Genomic DNA, 17,249 nt, shown 5'->3' on the forward strand with positions numbered 1-17,249 from the left:
GGGAAAAAATGCCCTGTTTGAATTCCAGCCTTGTTATTTACCTGGGGCAAGTTATTTACCCTTTCAGTTTATTTGCTGGTCAATAAAATAATGTTTTTTCTACCTACTTCAAAATATCTTTGTGAGAAAAACAGTAATGTATATAATGAACTTTGTAACCATAAAGTATTATAATAACCTTATGCCCTTTTCTTTTTCTTTTTCCAACAAAATTCCTAGAAAGTCTTGTATACACTCCTTACCTTACCTTCCTTCTCACTCACTCTTCAATTCCTTGCAATCCAAATTTCGAAGTCTCAATTTGATCAAAACTATTCTCTCCAAAGTTACCAATGATCTCAGCTTCTAAATCAAAGGGTGTTTTTTCATTCTTTATCTTTTTTTACTTTTCTGCAGCATTTGACACCATTAGATGCCTCTTGCCTTTAGATGCTTTCTCCACATTGGCTTTTGTAACACTACTCTCTCTTAGTTCTCCTCCTACACGTTTGTCTAACTCTTCTTTCTAGTTTCTCCCTTGAATCATCACCCTTCCTTCACTTAGTTGGGTATCTCCAAAGGCTCTGTCCTAGGCACTGTTTTTTCTTCTCTATATACATTCTCTCCCTTAATGATCTCATCAACTCCCATAGGCACAATTATCAACTATATGTCGATGATTCCCAAATCAAGTATATTCAATCCTAATCTCTCTTCTGAAATCTATTTCCATATTACCAACTGTCTTCTTAGTTCTAGACCATATTTATTACCAGCTTCCTACAGGACATCTTCTCTAAGATATTCCATAAGTCTTCAACATGTCCAAAATGGAACTTATTTAGCCCAATTCCCCCCAAAAAAATTTCCCAACTTGTACTGATTGCACCATCTGCCTAGTCATCCAGATATATATTCTCAAAGTCATCCCTAACTCCTTCTCTCTTGACCCACATATCAAATCCAAGGATACTACTTCCACAACATCTCTTGCATTCTATTCTCTTCTTCTTCCCTTATATAGTCCCAATCCTAAATCAAATTCTCACCTAGACCATTGCAATAGCTTATAATTGATTTCCCCACTTCTCATCTCTTCTCTCTCCATTTCACTTTCCCCAGACATAGAGTTGATGAATTTATATTCCTAAAACACCAATAATACCATCGCCTTACACAACAACATCAATGGTTTTCTTGCCTGTAGGATAAAATACTATTTCCTTTAAGATAAAACACAAAATCCTCAGCCTGACATTTAAAACCCTCTGTAATCTGGCTCCCTCCTACCTTTCACGTCTTAATGCATATTATTCCCCTTCACTCACTCTCTGCTCTAGTAACACTGGCCCTCTAGCCATTCCCAGCATATACAACATTCCCTCTTTTGTCCTTCAAATAAGTGGTTTTCCAAATATGGAATTCATTGCCTCCTTACCACCTCAAAGCATCCTCAGCTTCCTTCAGAGCACATCTCAAGGGCCATCTCCAAAGCAAAGTCTTTCCTGCTCTCTCCCTCTTTTATTCTCTCTCCTTCTTAAAAATAGTTTGTAATATTGCACTTCCTATTTACTTAGTCATCTACAGATGATTATCTAACCAAAAGAACTGAAGTTCCTTGAGGCCAGGGACTGTTTTGTTATTAACTGTGTATCCTTAGCATCTACCCTCACCTATAACAAAAATAATAGCTAACATTTATATAGTACCTACTATGTGCCGGGCACTATGCTGAGCACTTAACAAATATTATCTCAGTTGATCGTTGCAACAACCCTGGGAGGTAGGTGCTATTATTATCCCCATTTTATAGATGAGGAAACTGAGGCAGAGGTTAAGTTACTTGCCCAGGGTCACAAGCCCCAGTCTGAGGCTAGATTTGCATATACTTAGAACTTAACAAGCATTTGTTGGATTGAAGATAAGGAGGGAAGAGTTCCTGTGTTCAAGGAGCTTAATGTAGAGAACTGAAGAGAAACACAAATAAATAATTATAACACGAGTTGGAATATGGCCAAGTACATTGGACAGTTAGAGGGATTTTAAGAGCTTCAAGGAGGGAGAGAGAGCTTTTTAAGGGTGAATCCAAGGAACACTTCATGGAAGAAGTGAACTAAGCCTGAAAGAAAGATTTTAATTAAAGGGGATGTTGGAGCTTTAGGAATAGTTCATTCTGGCATACAGGACTTTGTGTGGAGAGGCACATCTCCCATCGCCTAAGAATATATATTTGCATACAAAAGATTCATTCTATAGCATTAGAGACTTAATATAATACCCCAAGAAGGAAAGGGGGAAGTCTCTTTATAAAAAAGAATGCTAAAAGGATTTAATTCAATTTAATTAGGAATTAATTAATTCTGATGTTAGAATTACATGGAGAAGATCTTTTTGGTCAGGACAAGGTCTCTACAGTAAGTAATCTAATTTGGCAGAACTGTAATGTGAATCTTGTCTTCTCACCTGGACTTTAAATTTCCCAAGGTCAGAGATCATGATTTATTCCTCTTTTTTAGAGAGGCATAACGACTGGAGATAGATAGTTGCTCAATGGCTAGAAAGTCAGGCCTGGAATCAAAAAGACCTTGGTTCAAATCTAGCCTCACACACATCCTAGCTGTGTGACCCTGGGCAAGTCATTTAAGTCCAGTTGTCTAGCCCTTTACCACTCTTCTGCCTTAGAACCAATACTTAGTATTGATTCTAGGACATAAGGTAAGGATTTCTTTTTTTAAGTAACATGATTTAGTGGAAAGAATATTGGACCAATAATCAAGGGATTTAAGATGAATGTTTATCTTTGCTCTTGACTTACTGGCAACTAGCTGGTGAAGTTGATAGACTGCTATTCCAAGAGTCAGGAAGACCTGAGTTCAACTGTGACTTCAGATACATACTGACTGCAGGACCTTGGACAAGTCACTTGACCCTATTTGCCTCAGTTTCTTCATCTGTAAAATGAGATGGAGAAGGAAGTGGCAAACCACTCTAATATCTTTGCCAAGAAAACTCCAATTGGAGCCATAAAGAGTCAGGTACAACTAAAATAGCTGAACAACAACAAATTGACTTATAGAGTGACCATTGGCAAGTCCCTTTAACATTTTCATTTTCCTCATCTATAAAGTAAGGAGGTCAAAATCATTTTTTAAGTCCCTTTGGACTGTACAATTCGGTAATCATTGAAACTCCTGCAGAACCTAGCCTAATCCTGAACCCACAGAGGGTAGTCAATAAATCCTTGATGAGTTGAATTAGTGTTTAATTTAGTGTCTAAAGAAGTTTGGAATTTACCTGTAAATGTCAATTGTCCTAGTAACTGTATATAGTTACTCTAAGTACAGTGAAAGGCAACATAGCATGGTAGATCATGTACTAGATTTGGAGTCAGTAAGCTATGTGGCTATGGATAAGTCACATAACCTTGATGAGCCTCGGTGTCTTCATCTATAAAATGGGTATAATAATAATACCTAATTCAGAGGGCTGTTATAGGAATCAAATGAAAGATTACACGTAAAGTATTTTATAAACCTTAAAGTTCTATGTAAATGGTAGCTATTGTCACAAATAATGAACAATGGCTGGATTTGGGGCAAAACTTCAGCTTTTTGAAGCTGCTGAGGCTTTTCTACTCTGCATTTCCCCAAGTTCCCAATCCATGCAGTCACAGAGGCCATAAATGCAGGACAATCCCACTCAAAGTGACAAACTTATTTGTCCCCATTCATATAGAATGTTAGCTGTATCTGACTCCTTAGAGAGAATGCAATTGCTGAACTTTATGTGACAGATCATTCACTGAAGGGCCCTTGTCAGAAGGAGGGCATCCCTTTCCTTTATCTTTTATTGACAGTGATTTGGATGGGCAGAGAGAAGCAGAAATAGGGCAAGCATCATCCCGAGTCCTCAGGAGCTGTGTTAAATGAAGAAGAAAATTGTTTAATTTAGCATCCAGACCCTGCATCTGGGAGGGTGTTGTCTGACATTGGCCTCTATGAGCAGAGGCAGAACAAACTGTTGCCTCCCAGTCTCTTTTTTTCCCATTTAAAGCTGTGCTTCATAAGAAATCTATCCACGGCTTCTTAAACTCAAAGGTAGAAATCAGGGCCAGCCCTGATTCAAAATATAAAATTGGAAATTTTTAGCTTCTATGTTTCCAACTGTTAATTTTTGAGCCCCTTTTCAGGTCCCTCTCTTCCCTGCCTTCTGCCCATGACTCCAAAGCCTTCCGATGGTTTCACCTCATCCTTCCTGTCAGCTTAAGAGTTGCTCACAAGTTAAATCATCCTTCACTGTTAGGGATTTAATTTTAATATATTACCTTCTTTTTTAAAAAAAAATCCTAGTTAGAGCAGCAGAGCTAGCAGAAACCTTAAAGATCATGTGTTCCAATAATTTCATTTTACAGTCAAGACTAAAGTCAAGAGAGGTTTAAAAAGACTTAGTGCTTCACAGCTAGTGAAAAATTGATACTAGTAGACAGGTTTCCTGATTCCAAGTCTAGCCTTCTTTCCGTTACACCACAGCCTAAAAGTCCTTGGTCCAAAGTAATGAATTTCTAACGGACCACTGACAGGTTAGTTGGAGAGAATTTTGAGTAGTTCCTTCCTATACTTGTCCACTTCACCTATCATAAAGAATACCCTGCCCTCTTCCATCTTAAATAGAAATGGAATTAAGCGCAAACACATTCCTAGCCTCAAATGCAGGATGTACAATTCATCAAAAGTATGTGCTTTTAGTTGTGTGGCCAGTAGTCAGGATAAGTGTATTGAGAAATTTGTATTCTTAGCCAGCCCCCTCCCCACCCCTTCCCATGACTAATGATCCTTCAGGCAGTATGAGATGGTAGAAAAGCATTGGTTTTGGAATCAGAGGGCATAGGTTCAAATCTTGACTCTGTCACTACTAATGAGTCCTCAGGGAGGGGTGGGGGAGGAATTCCACCTTCTCTGAATCTCAGTTCTTCCATCTGTAAAATAAGGAAATTGGGCCAGATGACCTCTAAGGTTCTTTTAAACTCTAAAATCTGTGGTCCTCTGGTCTGCAATTTGTCCAGCAAGCATGGTGAATATGATCTGGAACCACGACATGAAGCTAAGCTAACAAACCTACAAGGGAATAGAAAGTATACAAACAGATGCAGAAAGGGATAGGGTATATATACAGATACACCCACATACACCCACGTACACTCACACACATACACACATACTTATGGTACTCATTCTATCAAAAGTTTGCTTTCTTAATAGATATATTGATTAGATTTTGGTTTTAATTTGGGGCGTGTTTTTGGAGATTCGTTTTATATTTGCTGTATTTCTTTTTTAGTATTTGTTGAGTGTTGCATTTATAAGTCAATATGCAATGGAATTAGTTTATTGATGAGTTTGTTTTTGGTTTTGTTTTTGGTTTTTAGTCACCAAAGGAACTGCATCTGTTTATTGGAAAAGTGCTAGAGATAAATTCTAGAGGTCACAGGTTTCTTAACCATCCATGGAGAGATTTCAGGGAGTCTATGAGGTTAGATGAGAAAAAAATTCTTTGTTAAATTTAACATTTCCTTTGATTATGAATATAGGCAACAAGTATAATTCTAAAATGAATCCATACTGCCAAAGGTGTATGTACACACACACACATACACACACAATTAACAAATCCCTATAATAAAAAATGCCACTGATTTGCATAGAAATTAACTGACTTGACCAGGGTCTCATAATTTCTACATTATCAGTGACTAGAGTTGAGCTCAGGTCTTCCTGACTCCAAGTCTCTAATCCAGCCACTAAACCAACCTGCTTCTGTCAAATTTATAATAATAAAAAATATTTTTTTAGAAAGTAAAAATAGGATTAAGTTCCATGAGGATTTTGATCTGAGTTAAACAATCATAAGTGCCATCCTATCAAGAATGTGATGAGAATTGACTGGCCCAGGTCATTGGTAAAATGTCTTTGGCCACATTCTCCTCAACCCTTAGCCCAGAAAAGTATCGTACACATAATAAGTGCCAAATTGAACTCTGTACTTTCTAAAGCACTACAGTATAATCTTAGTCAAATGGATAATTTGGATCTTAGAGACCAGATATTGATTAGCATTATTGCTATTTGTCTGATGATTTTCTCCTCCTAAAAGTAGGGCAAGGTCAGAATTGTGGCTTTTTATTGGATATTACTTACATATATTGGGTATTACATCAAGGTGAAGTGGTAGGTTAGGTAGGCTGGAGTTCATCACAGGCAAAAACTAATCATAATTATCCCAGGTATGAAGATAATGATCAGAGGTAACTAAGTGGCTCAGTGGATAGAGCAGTGGGACTGGAGACTAGAGGTCCTGGGTTCAAATCTGACCCTTAGACACTTCCAAACTATGTGATCTAGCCATTACTATTCTTCTGCCTTGAAATAGACCTGAGTATCAATCCTATGATGGAAGGTAAGGTTTAAAAAAAAAAAAAGATTTTGACCAGTACCAAGGCTTTACAACAGCCACAAATTGTCAAAAGCTAAAAAGGATAAGCTTCAGGTCACAGAGAGACTGAGTTATCTTGTTTATCTTATAATCCTAACTATGCCAGAATCATAGCTATAAAGCTGAGCTCAGGGGTCATTTAGAATAACTCCTTTATTTTACAGTTCAGGGAAGTGAAGTCTAATAGGTTAAGAGATAGGCACACACAGACACAGCTAAAAGCATCTCCTCCACTAGTCTGCCTGTGCTTGAAGTTCTACCATGAAAGAGTCAGTTCTCTAGAACTGGAAAGTTTTCATCTTACAGGAATAAAGCCTGCTCTAATTAAAAGATCACCAAATTTGGGATCAAGGAATCTAGACTCTTCCTGCCTCTCATACTTGCTACTTGTGTGACCTTTTAGCAAGTTACTTAGTTAATAATTCCTCACATTTTTAACACTTTAAGATTTTCAAGGGCATCTAAAGTGACCCAGTGGATAGAGTGCCTGACCTGGAATCAGAGAGATCTGAGTTCAAATCCAGTATCAAACACTTACTAGCTGTGTGACCTTGTTTGATTCAATTTCTTCATCTATAAAATGAGCTAGAAATGGGGCAACAAGGGGACTCAGGGGATAGAGGGCCAGGCCTAGAAAGGGGAGGTCCTGGGTTCAAATTTGACCTCTGACATTTCCTAGCTATGTGACCCTGGGCAAGTCACTTAACCCCATTTGCCTAGTTCTTGCTCTGCTTTCTTAGAGTTGTTACTAAAACAGAAAGTAAGGGTTTTTTGTTGTTTGTTTTTTAAAATGAGCTGGAAAAGGAAATGGCAAACTATTACAGTATATTTGCCAAGAAAGTCCTAAATGAAATCAAATAGAATTGGACAAGCCTAAAAAAAATGACAAAACAACAACAAAAGATTTTCAAAATATTTTTCTCAAAATAATCCCTGAAGAGTAGGTAGCAAGATTATTATCTTCATTTTACAGATAAAGGAACAGGTTAATCAATTTGCTATACTTGCAAAGTAAAATAGCTAGCAAGGCAAGATTCAAACACAGGTCTCCAGATTCTAAGACCAAACCTCTTTCCACTATAAGAGAGTGCCTCGTTTAACCTCTCTGGCCCTTACTCAGTTTCTCATCTGTAAAAGGGAGGTCTGATTAAATTATCTCCAAGGAGCTTTAATTGCTCTGAATCTTATAAGGAATCTCCTATTTCAAATGCAAAATGCCCCTTGGTGGGATATCACTTTGAGCTACTTTTAGAGGATGTCCCAAAAATCTCAGTAGAGTTTTAAGCTTTAGTGGTTTAAAAACTTTAATAGCTTGGTTTCTCTTGGCAGGATTTCTACAATACTAAATATGTTACTGACTTTTTTTTTACTTCAAACATTCCTATCAATAAAAATCAAGTCCATGAACAGGCCTTCAGTCCTTAGACCAAGTAAATCCTTACCCTCTGAGAGAGAAAAATATAGTTAGGAATAACACAATCTCTTCTGATTTATTTGGGGAACCATGAGGTCCTTGGGTTTATGTTCATTTCTATATCTGGTTTAGAAAATTTCTAAAAGTTTGAGGATTGGTTTTGAAACTACTGAGGGTGTTTAACCTGGAGAATGAGGATGGCACCATATTAATAAGAATAATATGACTGTTGAGGCAGTGAAGTGTCTCAGGGGACAGAGAGACAGGTCTAGAGATGAGAGGTTTGGGATTTAAATCTAACTGTATGACTTAACCCTCATTGCCTAGCCCTTACTGCTCTTCCCATACACAGTATGGATTCCAAGACCAAAGTATGGGTTTTAAAAAAAATGGGGGCAGCTGAGTAGTTCAGTGGATTGAGAGCCAGGCCTGGAAACAGGAGGTCCTGGGTTCATATCTGACCTCAGACACTTCCTAGCTCTGTGACCCTGGGCAAGTCACTTAACCTCCATTGCCCAGCCCTTGCTGCTCAGAAGAGTATTGATTCTAAGAGGGAATATTAGGGTTTGAAAAGAAAACTGAAAGAATAGGTATAGACAGGATTATCTGGAGATAAGCAACAGAGGGAAGATCCTGGGAAAGTCACACCATTTTTCTAAGCTCCATTTCCTCATTTGTAAAATAGAAATATGACTTGTACTATGATCCCATGATTCTTCAGGGCAAACGTTTCTGTCAGGATCCCTTTAACCTTTCCCTAAGTACACCAGTACCAGCTCTTCTTACCTAGAGTAGGTCCTTGATGTCCAGGAGCTGTTTAAACAGTATTTCTACCATTGCAGACAAGGATAAAGGAGCTGTGGCTCGAGGCCACTCCTTTGCTCACACATTGGCTGGTTCTCCACTTCCCGGTCCCCCGCACCCCTCCCTATTTCCATCTTTTCCCCCACACACACCCCCAGGCCTCAGATGGATTCACTTGGCTGCCCTCTCACCTGCCACCAGCACTCAAGCAGCTGTTCCCCATCATGCCTGGGACCCTGCAGGATTCAGAGAGGCAGCTGTGAGCTGAGACCAATCAGTGAGAAGTGTCCAAAGGCAAACAATGTCCTCTTAAGGCACATCACTCTGCTGGGGCTGGTATGCTGAGGGTGGCAGCGCCAGATCCATGCAGAGGAGCAGAAGCAAATGCAGTCAAGTGCCCCTTTAGGCAATCGATGGGGGCCTAATGCCTAAAGTGAGGAGGCTCACCTGCATTCTCCTTTCTCATCTGCTTCCAAGGCGTGAGAGAGGTTTCTGGTTGAAGGAGCCCTGCTTTGACAAAATGAAGCCAACTTCTAAATTGCAATTAGGCACCACCCCCTCATTTCTCTGTTTCTATATCCAGCTCCCTTCAAGCAGTTGTCTGCAATGACCTCATCTGAGCTGAATTTGTTCTGCAAAACCACAGGTTGAAACAAGGCCAGGACTCTGGAAAGTTGGTAAAATTTGTCTCTCACCGATCCCAGACTCTCTTTTCTATGCTTTGTCCTTGTCCTCGTTATGCCAGCCCCCTCTCACCCAGGGCTCACATGCCACTCTGAAAACTGCCTGTCATGGAGAGAAATGCTTAATACTAGTATATGGTGAACTGAGGCAACGGGGAGGGCCAGGTCCTTCAGAGGCCAGCTGATGGCTACACAGGGACTGAGGGTGGCAACTAAGGAAAGATAAATATGATGGCCAATGCCAAAAAAAAATACCACCAAAGGTTCATACCACAGATAATGATCCTATATATTCCTCACCCTCAAATGGGCAAATCATTGAACTTCTGTTTGCCTTAGTTGCCTCATCTGAAAAATGGGAATAATCTATATCACCTACCTCATAAGATTGCTGTGAGGATCAAAGAAGATAATACATGGCAAACACTTAACAAGTGCCTGGCACATAATAAGTACTTTAAAAAATACTTGTTTCCAGTGGCAGCTAAGTGGCTTGGTGGATAGAGAGCCAGACCTGGAGATGGGAGGTCCTGGGTTCCAATCTGGCCTCATATACTTCCTAGCTGTGTGACCCTGGCCAAGTCACTTAACCCTAATTGCCTGGCCCTTACCACTCTTCTGCCTTGGAACCGAAGCATAGTATTGATTCTAAGATGAAAGGTAAAGGCTTTTTAAAAAGAAAAGTTCATTTCCTTTCTTCCCAACTCATTTAAAATATCTTCATGAGAAAGTATATCCATTGACACATTTAGAAGTTTCCAGAAAGCTCCCTAACTTGCATTCATCCCAAGGCAATAGCCAGAATAGTCATATCTTCTGCCCAGCCCTCCCTTCAGAGACAAGGGACAGTAGTAAACACTGGTTTCTTTTATTGGTTTTAGGTTGCTTCCCTAACTTACAAAAACTCACCTCATTCCACTAGAGAGGTTCTCACAGGTTGGTCTCAGCCATGGCCGGGCTGGCAGCCATCACCTCAGCATGACAGGGGAGGGCCCCTACATGACTCAGAAGATTGTGATGGCATTCCAGGGGGCTCCCAGAGGTAGAACCAGGTATCTTTATATCTGAACATGGGCACAAGTTCTGTGGAGAGCTGCTACCCGCACATGAGGCCTGAGGGAAGGCTCCTGGCCTAACTGAGCCACTGGAGGCAAAGAGAGGTATAAATTTCGGCTGGCCCTCCTGTGTGGTCACAGAGGGGTCTCCAGGGCTGAGCTGGAGGTGAAGGTCCTGGATGTAGGAAAGGGCTTGACCATTCAGTTGGGCATATTCAAAGTTGATCTTATTTGATGAGACTTGATTTGTGTAGTTCAAGAAACTCGTCTGGCTTTTCTGACTATGCCAGGGACCTGGTCCCTGGTTGGGGCTTGTGGGTACACAGTGGTCCACTTCTTGAAGCTTCCCCGTTGGAGAAAGAAGGGGATATCCAGAGTTGGGAGGGTTGCAATTGCATTTGTTTTGTAGCAAGACACAGTGGCTCCCAACCTTCTGTCTCTTACACAGAGTACTGCCCTCTTCCTTCCTGAGGCACCACTCAGCTAGAGGTTTGTTTTCATAGCTAATCTTCAAGGATGCCACCTGTGCCATGCAGCTCTCCAAAACTGGCATAATGTCAGGTTCACCTCTTTTAAGGCCAGGGCTGGGCTGGCTTCGGAAGCATCTTAGGTTCAAGGGTTGACTTGGTTTTTCATTGGCGCTGGGACAGAGAGAGGGACTCGGGACTCTGTGTTCATCCAAGGCATCTGTCAGAGTGACTTCTTCCATCTCTACTGGCAGAGAGGAAGGCTCTGATGAAGACTGACCTTTTCCTTTCTCTGTGGATAACTGTGAGGGGTGATGAGGAAGCTCTTTCAATGAATCTCCAATGGCTGAAGGGGACTTACCTAGTGTCCCACTCTCATGGGAAACCAGATCCTTCTCAGGCAAGTACATCTGCCATCCACCAGTTGCTGGAGGAGGCATAGTAGCCATCCAGGACCTGCCCACATCTGAGGCACATTTATATCCCTCATCTGGGGGTCCAGGGGAACTATCTTCTCTTTGAGGTGCTTCTCTATGTTTTCCTACTGTCCCATGGTTAGAATGTCTCCTGTTGGTCTCTCCTTCTGAGTGACACAGGAGTTCTGGCTTGTCGCTTTCCTTCTCATTTGAGTCCTCCTTCCTGGACTCCACAGTAATAGTTGTTTCTCCCACTTCTTGGCCTAATGGGAGGCCCAAGCAGGCAAGAGGGTCCCCACTTTCCTTTATTGGAGATGACAGAGTGTGGGCCCGATCTGAGGGGGAAACAAGTTCCGGGTTCCTGCGGAGCCAGTTGATAATGCCCATAGTGAGGGAGAGTTCTGTGTCACACAGTTTCAAGAGGCACTCCTTCCCCTTCCAAGTGCTGTGCAGGAAACTCTGGCTGATGATGTCCAGGGCTGGCTGAGGAGCCAAGTTCTCCTCAGCTCCTACATGGAAACTGTAGATGGACAAGGGAATTTCCACTGCCTGCTCAGAAAGATTCTCTGACACACACAGGTCGTCATCCAGGATGGGGCTGATTTTGGCTTCGCTGGGGTCATAGAAGAGCTCATAAAGGGCATCACCACTATAGCTATCCCGAGGGAACCGGCCACTGGGCATCCCTGGGCTTTGGGCCTCCTTTCCATCATCCTCTAGGCCAGGGGAAAAAGAATCATAATAACCTTCATCACTGGTGGAGGTGGATTCCTGATGCTCACTCTTTGGGGTTCCAGTGTCTATGGAGCTATTTTTGGAGCTATCAGGGTCACCACCAGGAGACAATGGAAGATCAGCCAGCATGACTGGTTCATATTTGGGCTTTCCAGCATCACTAGGCTTGGAGCCCTCTAGCTTGTTATCAAACAACGCACTTTGGTGTCGCCTCACGGACCAGTTGATATTGTCCCAGAACTTGACAAAGTCGGTGGCCTCGTTCTGAGCTGGTGAGGCCAGCTGTTCTACCCCACCCTGGAAAGAGCCCATGGCAGATGTGTTCTCTCTGGCTCTTGGCCTCCGGGTCAGAATCTCCTGGCTGCCCTCCAGCTCCAGTGAAGCTGATACCTCATCAGCAAAAATCTCCCCACAGCCAGTCAGAGAGTCAAAGCTCTTAAGGGAAGCCACATCTTCACACAAGGCCCCACAGTAGTCGTAAGAGGAGTCTGACTGTATCTCACTGTCAGATAAGTCCTGAGCCAAGCTATCAGCAGCCAATGTCTCCCCAGGTTTGAAGAAGGACTTGCCTAGCCTTCCAGACATTTCACTCTCACCTTCTGGAGATGGCAGGTTTTTGCCTTTCCCCATCAGCATGGCCAGATTCTCTGACTTGTTCTTCTTAATATGGAATATGTCCCGGAACCCCTTCTTAGATCTCTTCAGAGAAATCCTCTTCCTAGGAATGCTCTTGGCCACGGCTGGCACAAAGGGCATTTGGGGCACAAAGTGACGGTAATCAATCATTTGCTGACCACTGCAACTGGATGGGCTAGGACTGCCCACTGGTGCTCTCCTACCATGGGCTCCCAGGTGACTTCCCAGACCAGAAAAGCTAATACTGTTGACCAGCCTCCCTACAGGCTTGTCTGCCCCCATCACACAATCATGAGTCTTGCTCTTCCGCACCAGTTTGTAGGAAGACCCACAAGAAGCCCCAAAGTCTTCATCAGGTGCCAAACGGGTCACCTTGTTGGAGAACCTGTAATGTTTATGAGAGGCCAGACCTACTTTCTGACTCTCCTCTTCTAAGGACCTTCCATCAGTTCCTGTTGGATTTGGCCCGAAAGGCCCAGCTTCCTTACTCCGGAAGGCAGCCTCTGCCACTGTTGGTTTCTCATGGGAAATCTGCAAACTGGACTTGATGAAAGTCTTTCCCCTTCTGAGCTCCATGCTTCCCCTTTACGACTGCTTCTGTAGAAAGAAATTACAAAAATAAGATGGGTCTGACAGTTGTTTAAAAGCATCACAGTCACAAACTTATAGAATCTTAGAGTTGGAAAGGACCTTTGAGATCATCTAGGCAAACACCCTCCATTTCACAGATGAGGAAACTGAGGCAGACATAAGAAAACACAAGTTATTGGTAGAGGGAATGAGCATTCATTAAAATATTAAGCTTTCTATGTGTGAGAAACTGTCATCAGATTTGAAGAAAGATGAATATGGCACAAATGCTGACCTCAAAGATTTTACAATCCAGTGATGGAATGATATGCCTTCTATATGTCTATATTTGCACAGTGTCTTCTAATGAGAAATTTGAGACTGAAGAGATCAATCATACTTGGGCCGAGTGGTAGGGAGTGTCAGTGCAGGCATCACAAAAGAGATGAAACTGAGTTAGGTCTTGAAGAAGGAAGGAAGGACTTCAACAGGAAATGGTGGGGAAGGAGGAAGAGTCTACTTTAGCCATGGTAGATAACATACACAAAGGCAAAAGAAGTACAGAAAATAGAAAATAGTTGAGTTTGGCTAGTTCACAGAGCACATGAATGGGTGAGGTATGAAACAGGCAAAAACCATATTATAGTCTTTAGTACCAGGATCAAGAATTTAAATTTTTTGTGATGGTCATTGGGAAGTCACTGACCTTATTCGCAGTAAAAGAGTGGCATGATCAGAGTGGAACATTAAATGCATAAGACAGTGAGCAGGAATTAGAAGTGCCTGATTTGATAGTATTTTGTGCAAAAATAATGAGAAATTTAGTTAGCCATAGTAGTGTGATAGAACTGGTTTTGAAAAGGTGGAAGGGATATAATTCTAGGCTTCACTAAAAGAAGTACAGAATAAGGATGATGATAATCCCACTTTCCTCTGTTCAGGTTAGATAACTTCTGGAATATTGTGTTACATTCAGCTCTGCTTACCATAATTTAAGGACATGTACTAAATGGATGGCTCACAGAGGAAGCTGATCAATAAGGTAAAGGGTCTAGATTCTGTCCTACAAAGATCAATGGCAGGATCTGGGGATATTTACATAGATAAGAGTAAATTTAGAAGAGGCATCTACTTAGGCAATATCTACCTTAAGGGAATTGAGCAAAGGAGACACCTGGAGGAAACATAGAATGTATACTCTTTCCTTCCATATTAGATATAGTGATCTTCTTTAGGGAAAAATTCTTGTTGCAAGAGGAAAGTCATTCTCTCATTTTTCAAACAACCTATGTTTTCAGCAACCAAATATCCCAATCAAAAGTGCCAACTGTGTGCCTAACCCTGTACAAGGCCATGCTAAAGGAAATGCAAAAAGAAAGCTAAAAAGAAGCAATCCTGCTCCTTCCCCAACTAGTAAATGATCAAAGGACATCAATAAATAAGTTTTACATGGAAGAAATTTAAGCTATTGGAAGACATGAAAAAATGCTCTAAACCACTTTCATAATTAAAGAAATACACACAAAAATCATTCAGAGATTGCACCTGATCACATCAGCAAAGTTGACAAAAAAAGGAAAATGACAAAACTGTTTTAGAGGTTCAGAGAACAAACATATCAAAACATTGTTGGTAGAGTTCCCAGATATTCTGGGAAAAAAAATTTGGGACTGTGCCCAAAAAGCTGTTGAACTATACGTATCATTTGGCACAGCAACTAGGACTAGTTCAATTCTAGGACTCTAAATCCAAAGTGATCAAAAGAAAAGAACTCGGAGAGTTCTGGACAAAAATTATTTATAGCATTACTTTTTGTGATGTCAAAGTACTAGAAACAAAATGGGTACCTAACAATTGGGGAATTGCTGGACAAATTATATTATATGAAAATATTGTAATTCTATAGTGCTGTAAAAAATCATGAAAGTATGGTTGATCACTTGTTTATTTGAGTATATGTTTGGGGTTTTTGGTTCTATAAGATTACTTACAAAAGTAAATAATATGAAAAAAACTTAAATTGTACAACAAAAAATAAAGGGAAAAAACAAAAATAAATTAAAAATAAAATGGGTTGAATAACACCAAAAAATCATGAAAGAAATAGTTTTGGAAAGACTTGTAAAAAATTGTATGAACTGCTAGAAATTAAAATAACAGAACTAGAACAACATATACAATAACAACATTGTAAAGACAAACACCTTTAAGAGATTTAAGAACTCTGACCAAAGAAATAACTAACCACAATTCCAGAAGAGACTCATGATGAAGATACCCACCTCCTGAGAGGGAGATGACAGCCTCAAGGTACAGATGGAAAAATATATTTTTTGGATATGGCAAGTATGGGAATTTGTTTTGCTTAACTCTGCGTATCTGTTACAAGTGTCTTATTTTACAGTGTCTGAAAAGGAGGAAGAGAGAGAGATTTTTGTTGTTGTTGTTGTTAATTGGAAAAAATTTAATTTAAGAAAAAAAATTCCCTACCCACATAACTTTACCTTCCATCTTAGAATCAATACTATGTTTGATTCCTATGTTTGTGTCTGGTTCCAAGGCAGAAGAGTGGTAAGGGCTAGGCAATGAAGGTTAAGTGACTTATCCAGGGTCACACAGCTAGAAGTGGAGGCCAGATTTGAACCCCAGATCTCCTGTCTCTAAGCCTGGCTCTCAATCCACTGAAACACCTAGCTGTCCCTCAATATTTGGTATTGATTCCAAGATAAAATGTAAGGGTTTAAAAAAAAAGAAAGCACTTAATAACAGTACAAACCATGAATGGTGAGTGGTACGGAATAGACAATAAGTGTCATTGAGGGTCAAAAAAAGGGATAAGTTGGTGACAGAGTAGTCAGGGAAGGCTTCATGGAAGAGGTTGGCCTTTAACTGAATCTTTAAGTATGTATACGATTTGAATTGTCAGAAAGAATGAAAGAGACCATCAATGACAGGCAGAAGAGAACACACAAAGGTTTAGCAGTGGTAATAACAACCAGCAGGTGCCAAGAACAATGAACTGTTAGTGAGCAGCATGAACATGCCTGAGTATCAGAGGGAAACGCTTTCTCTCCAGAATTGATTTCTATTTAGGACAAGTCAGAAACATTTTTCTGCCTCTTAGATTTCAGTGACAGTCAAGAAAGGATCAAGCCAAGGACCTGCTTCTCAGACTGGGAATCATAATGGGCAATCTCATTAGAGAAGGAATTGGCCCTCAGACTCAGGCAAGCTGTACTGATAATATCATCCTCTGCCAAAGCCAGCCCTGGTCATAAGTAGACTAGGATGCCACCCATGTGGGATGTAAAGAGAACCCCCAACATTCTCCTGGCCTAAAATAGCTTCTCTACCAGCCTGAAGCTGATGCCTGAAATTCCACCATTAAAGAATCTTTCCTAGACCTGACAGAGTCTGAATGTAGACCAAAACATTTTATATTTCTCTTTCTTCCTTCCTTCCTTCCTTCCTTCCTTCCTTCCTTTTCTTCTTCTTCTTCTTCTTCTTCTTCTTCTTCTTCTTCTTCTTCTTCTTCTTCTTCTTCTTCTTCTTCTTCTTCCTTTTCTTTTTGTGGTTTGAGATGCCTTCCACAAAATGATTAGTATGGGAAAATGTTTTTACATGATTGCACATGTAAAATCTATATCAAATTGCTTACTGTCTCAGGAAGGGAGGAAGGGTGGGACAAAATGAAGGAGAGAAGGTGAGAAGGAAGATGAGAATCTGAAACTCAAAAACTTTTAAAGGAATGTTTAAAAAATTGGGTTTTATATATTATTGTGGGGGGGATTTTTAATAAAGCTTTTCCTTAAGGTTGGCAGTAATGTATATCTAAAGAGAACTATCCCCCAGAATGTGGTCATTAATACATCAGTATGGATTAGTTTATCAGATACTTTCTAGCAAAGGAGCCAGCTGAGAGGATCCAAGCTCTTAATATTTAATTACCTAAATGGCCTTGGGCTAATGTGATCTTTGGCTACAGTAAAAGAACCATAGCC

The 17,249-nt window shown here is 40.7% G+C and overlaps 1 protein-coding gene across 1 annotated transcript; it reads right to left on the reverse strand.

Moving 5' to 3' along the window:
- Window positions 1–10,299: 10,299 nt before the first annotated feature.
- AMER3 (APC membrane recruitment protein 3) lies at window positions 10,300–13,254 on the reverse strand. Its single transcript, XM_044666659.1, has one exon. It carries the CDS (start codon window positions 13,252–13,254, stop codon window positions 10,300–10,302), a length of 2,955 nt encoding a protein of 984 aa, XP_044522594.1.
- Between the last annotated feature and the right edge of the window lie 3,995 nt (window positions 13,255–17,249).

The sequence above is a fragment of the Gracilinanus agilis genome, chromosome 3 (assembly GCF_016433145.1).
Source record: "Gracilinanus agilis isolate LMUSP501 chromosome 3, AgileGrace, whole genome shotgun sequence".
Lineage (NCBI taxonomy): Eukaryota > Metazoa > Chordata > Mammalia > Didelphimorphia > Didelphidae > Gracilinanus > Gracilinanus agilis.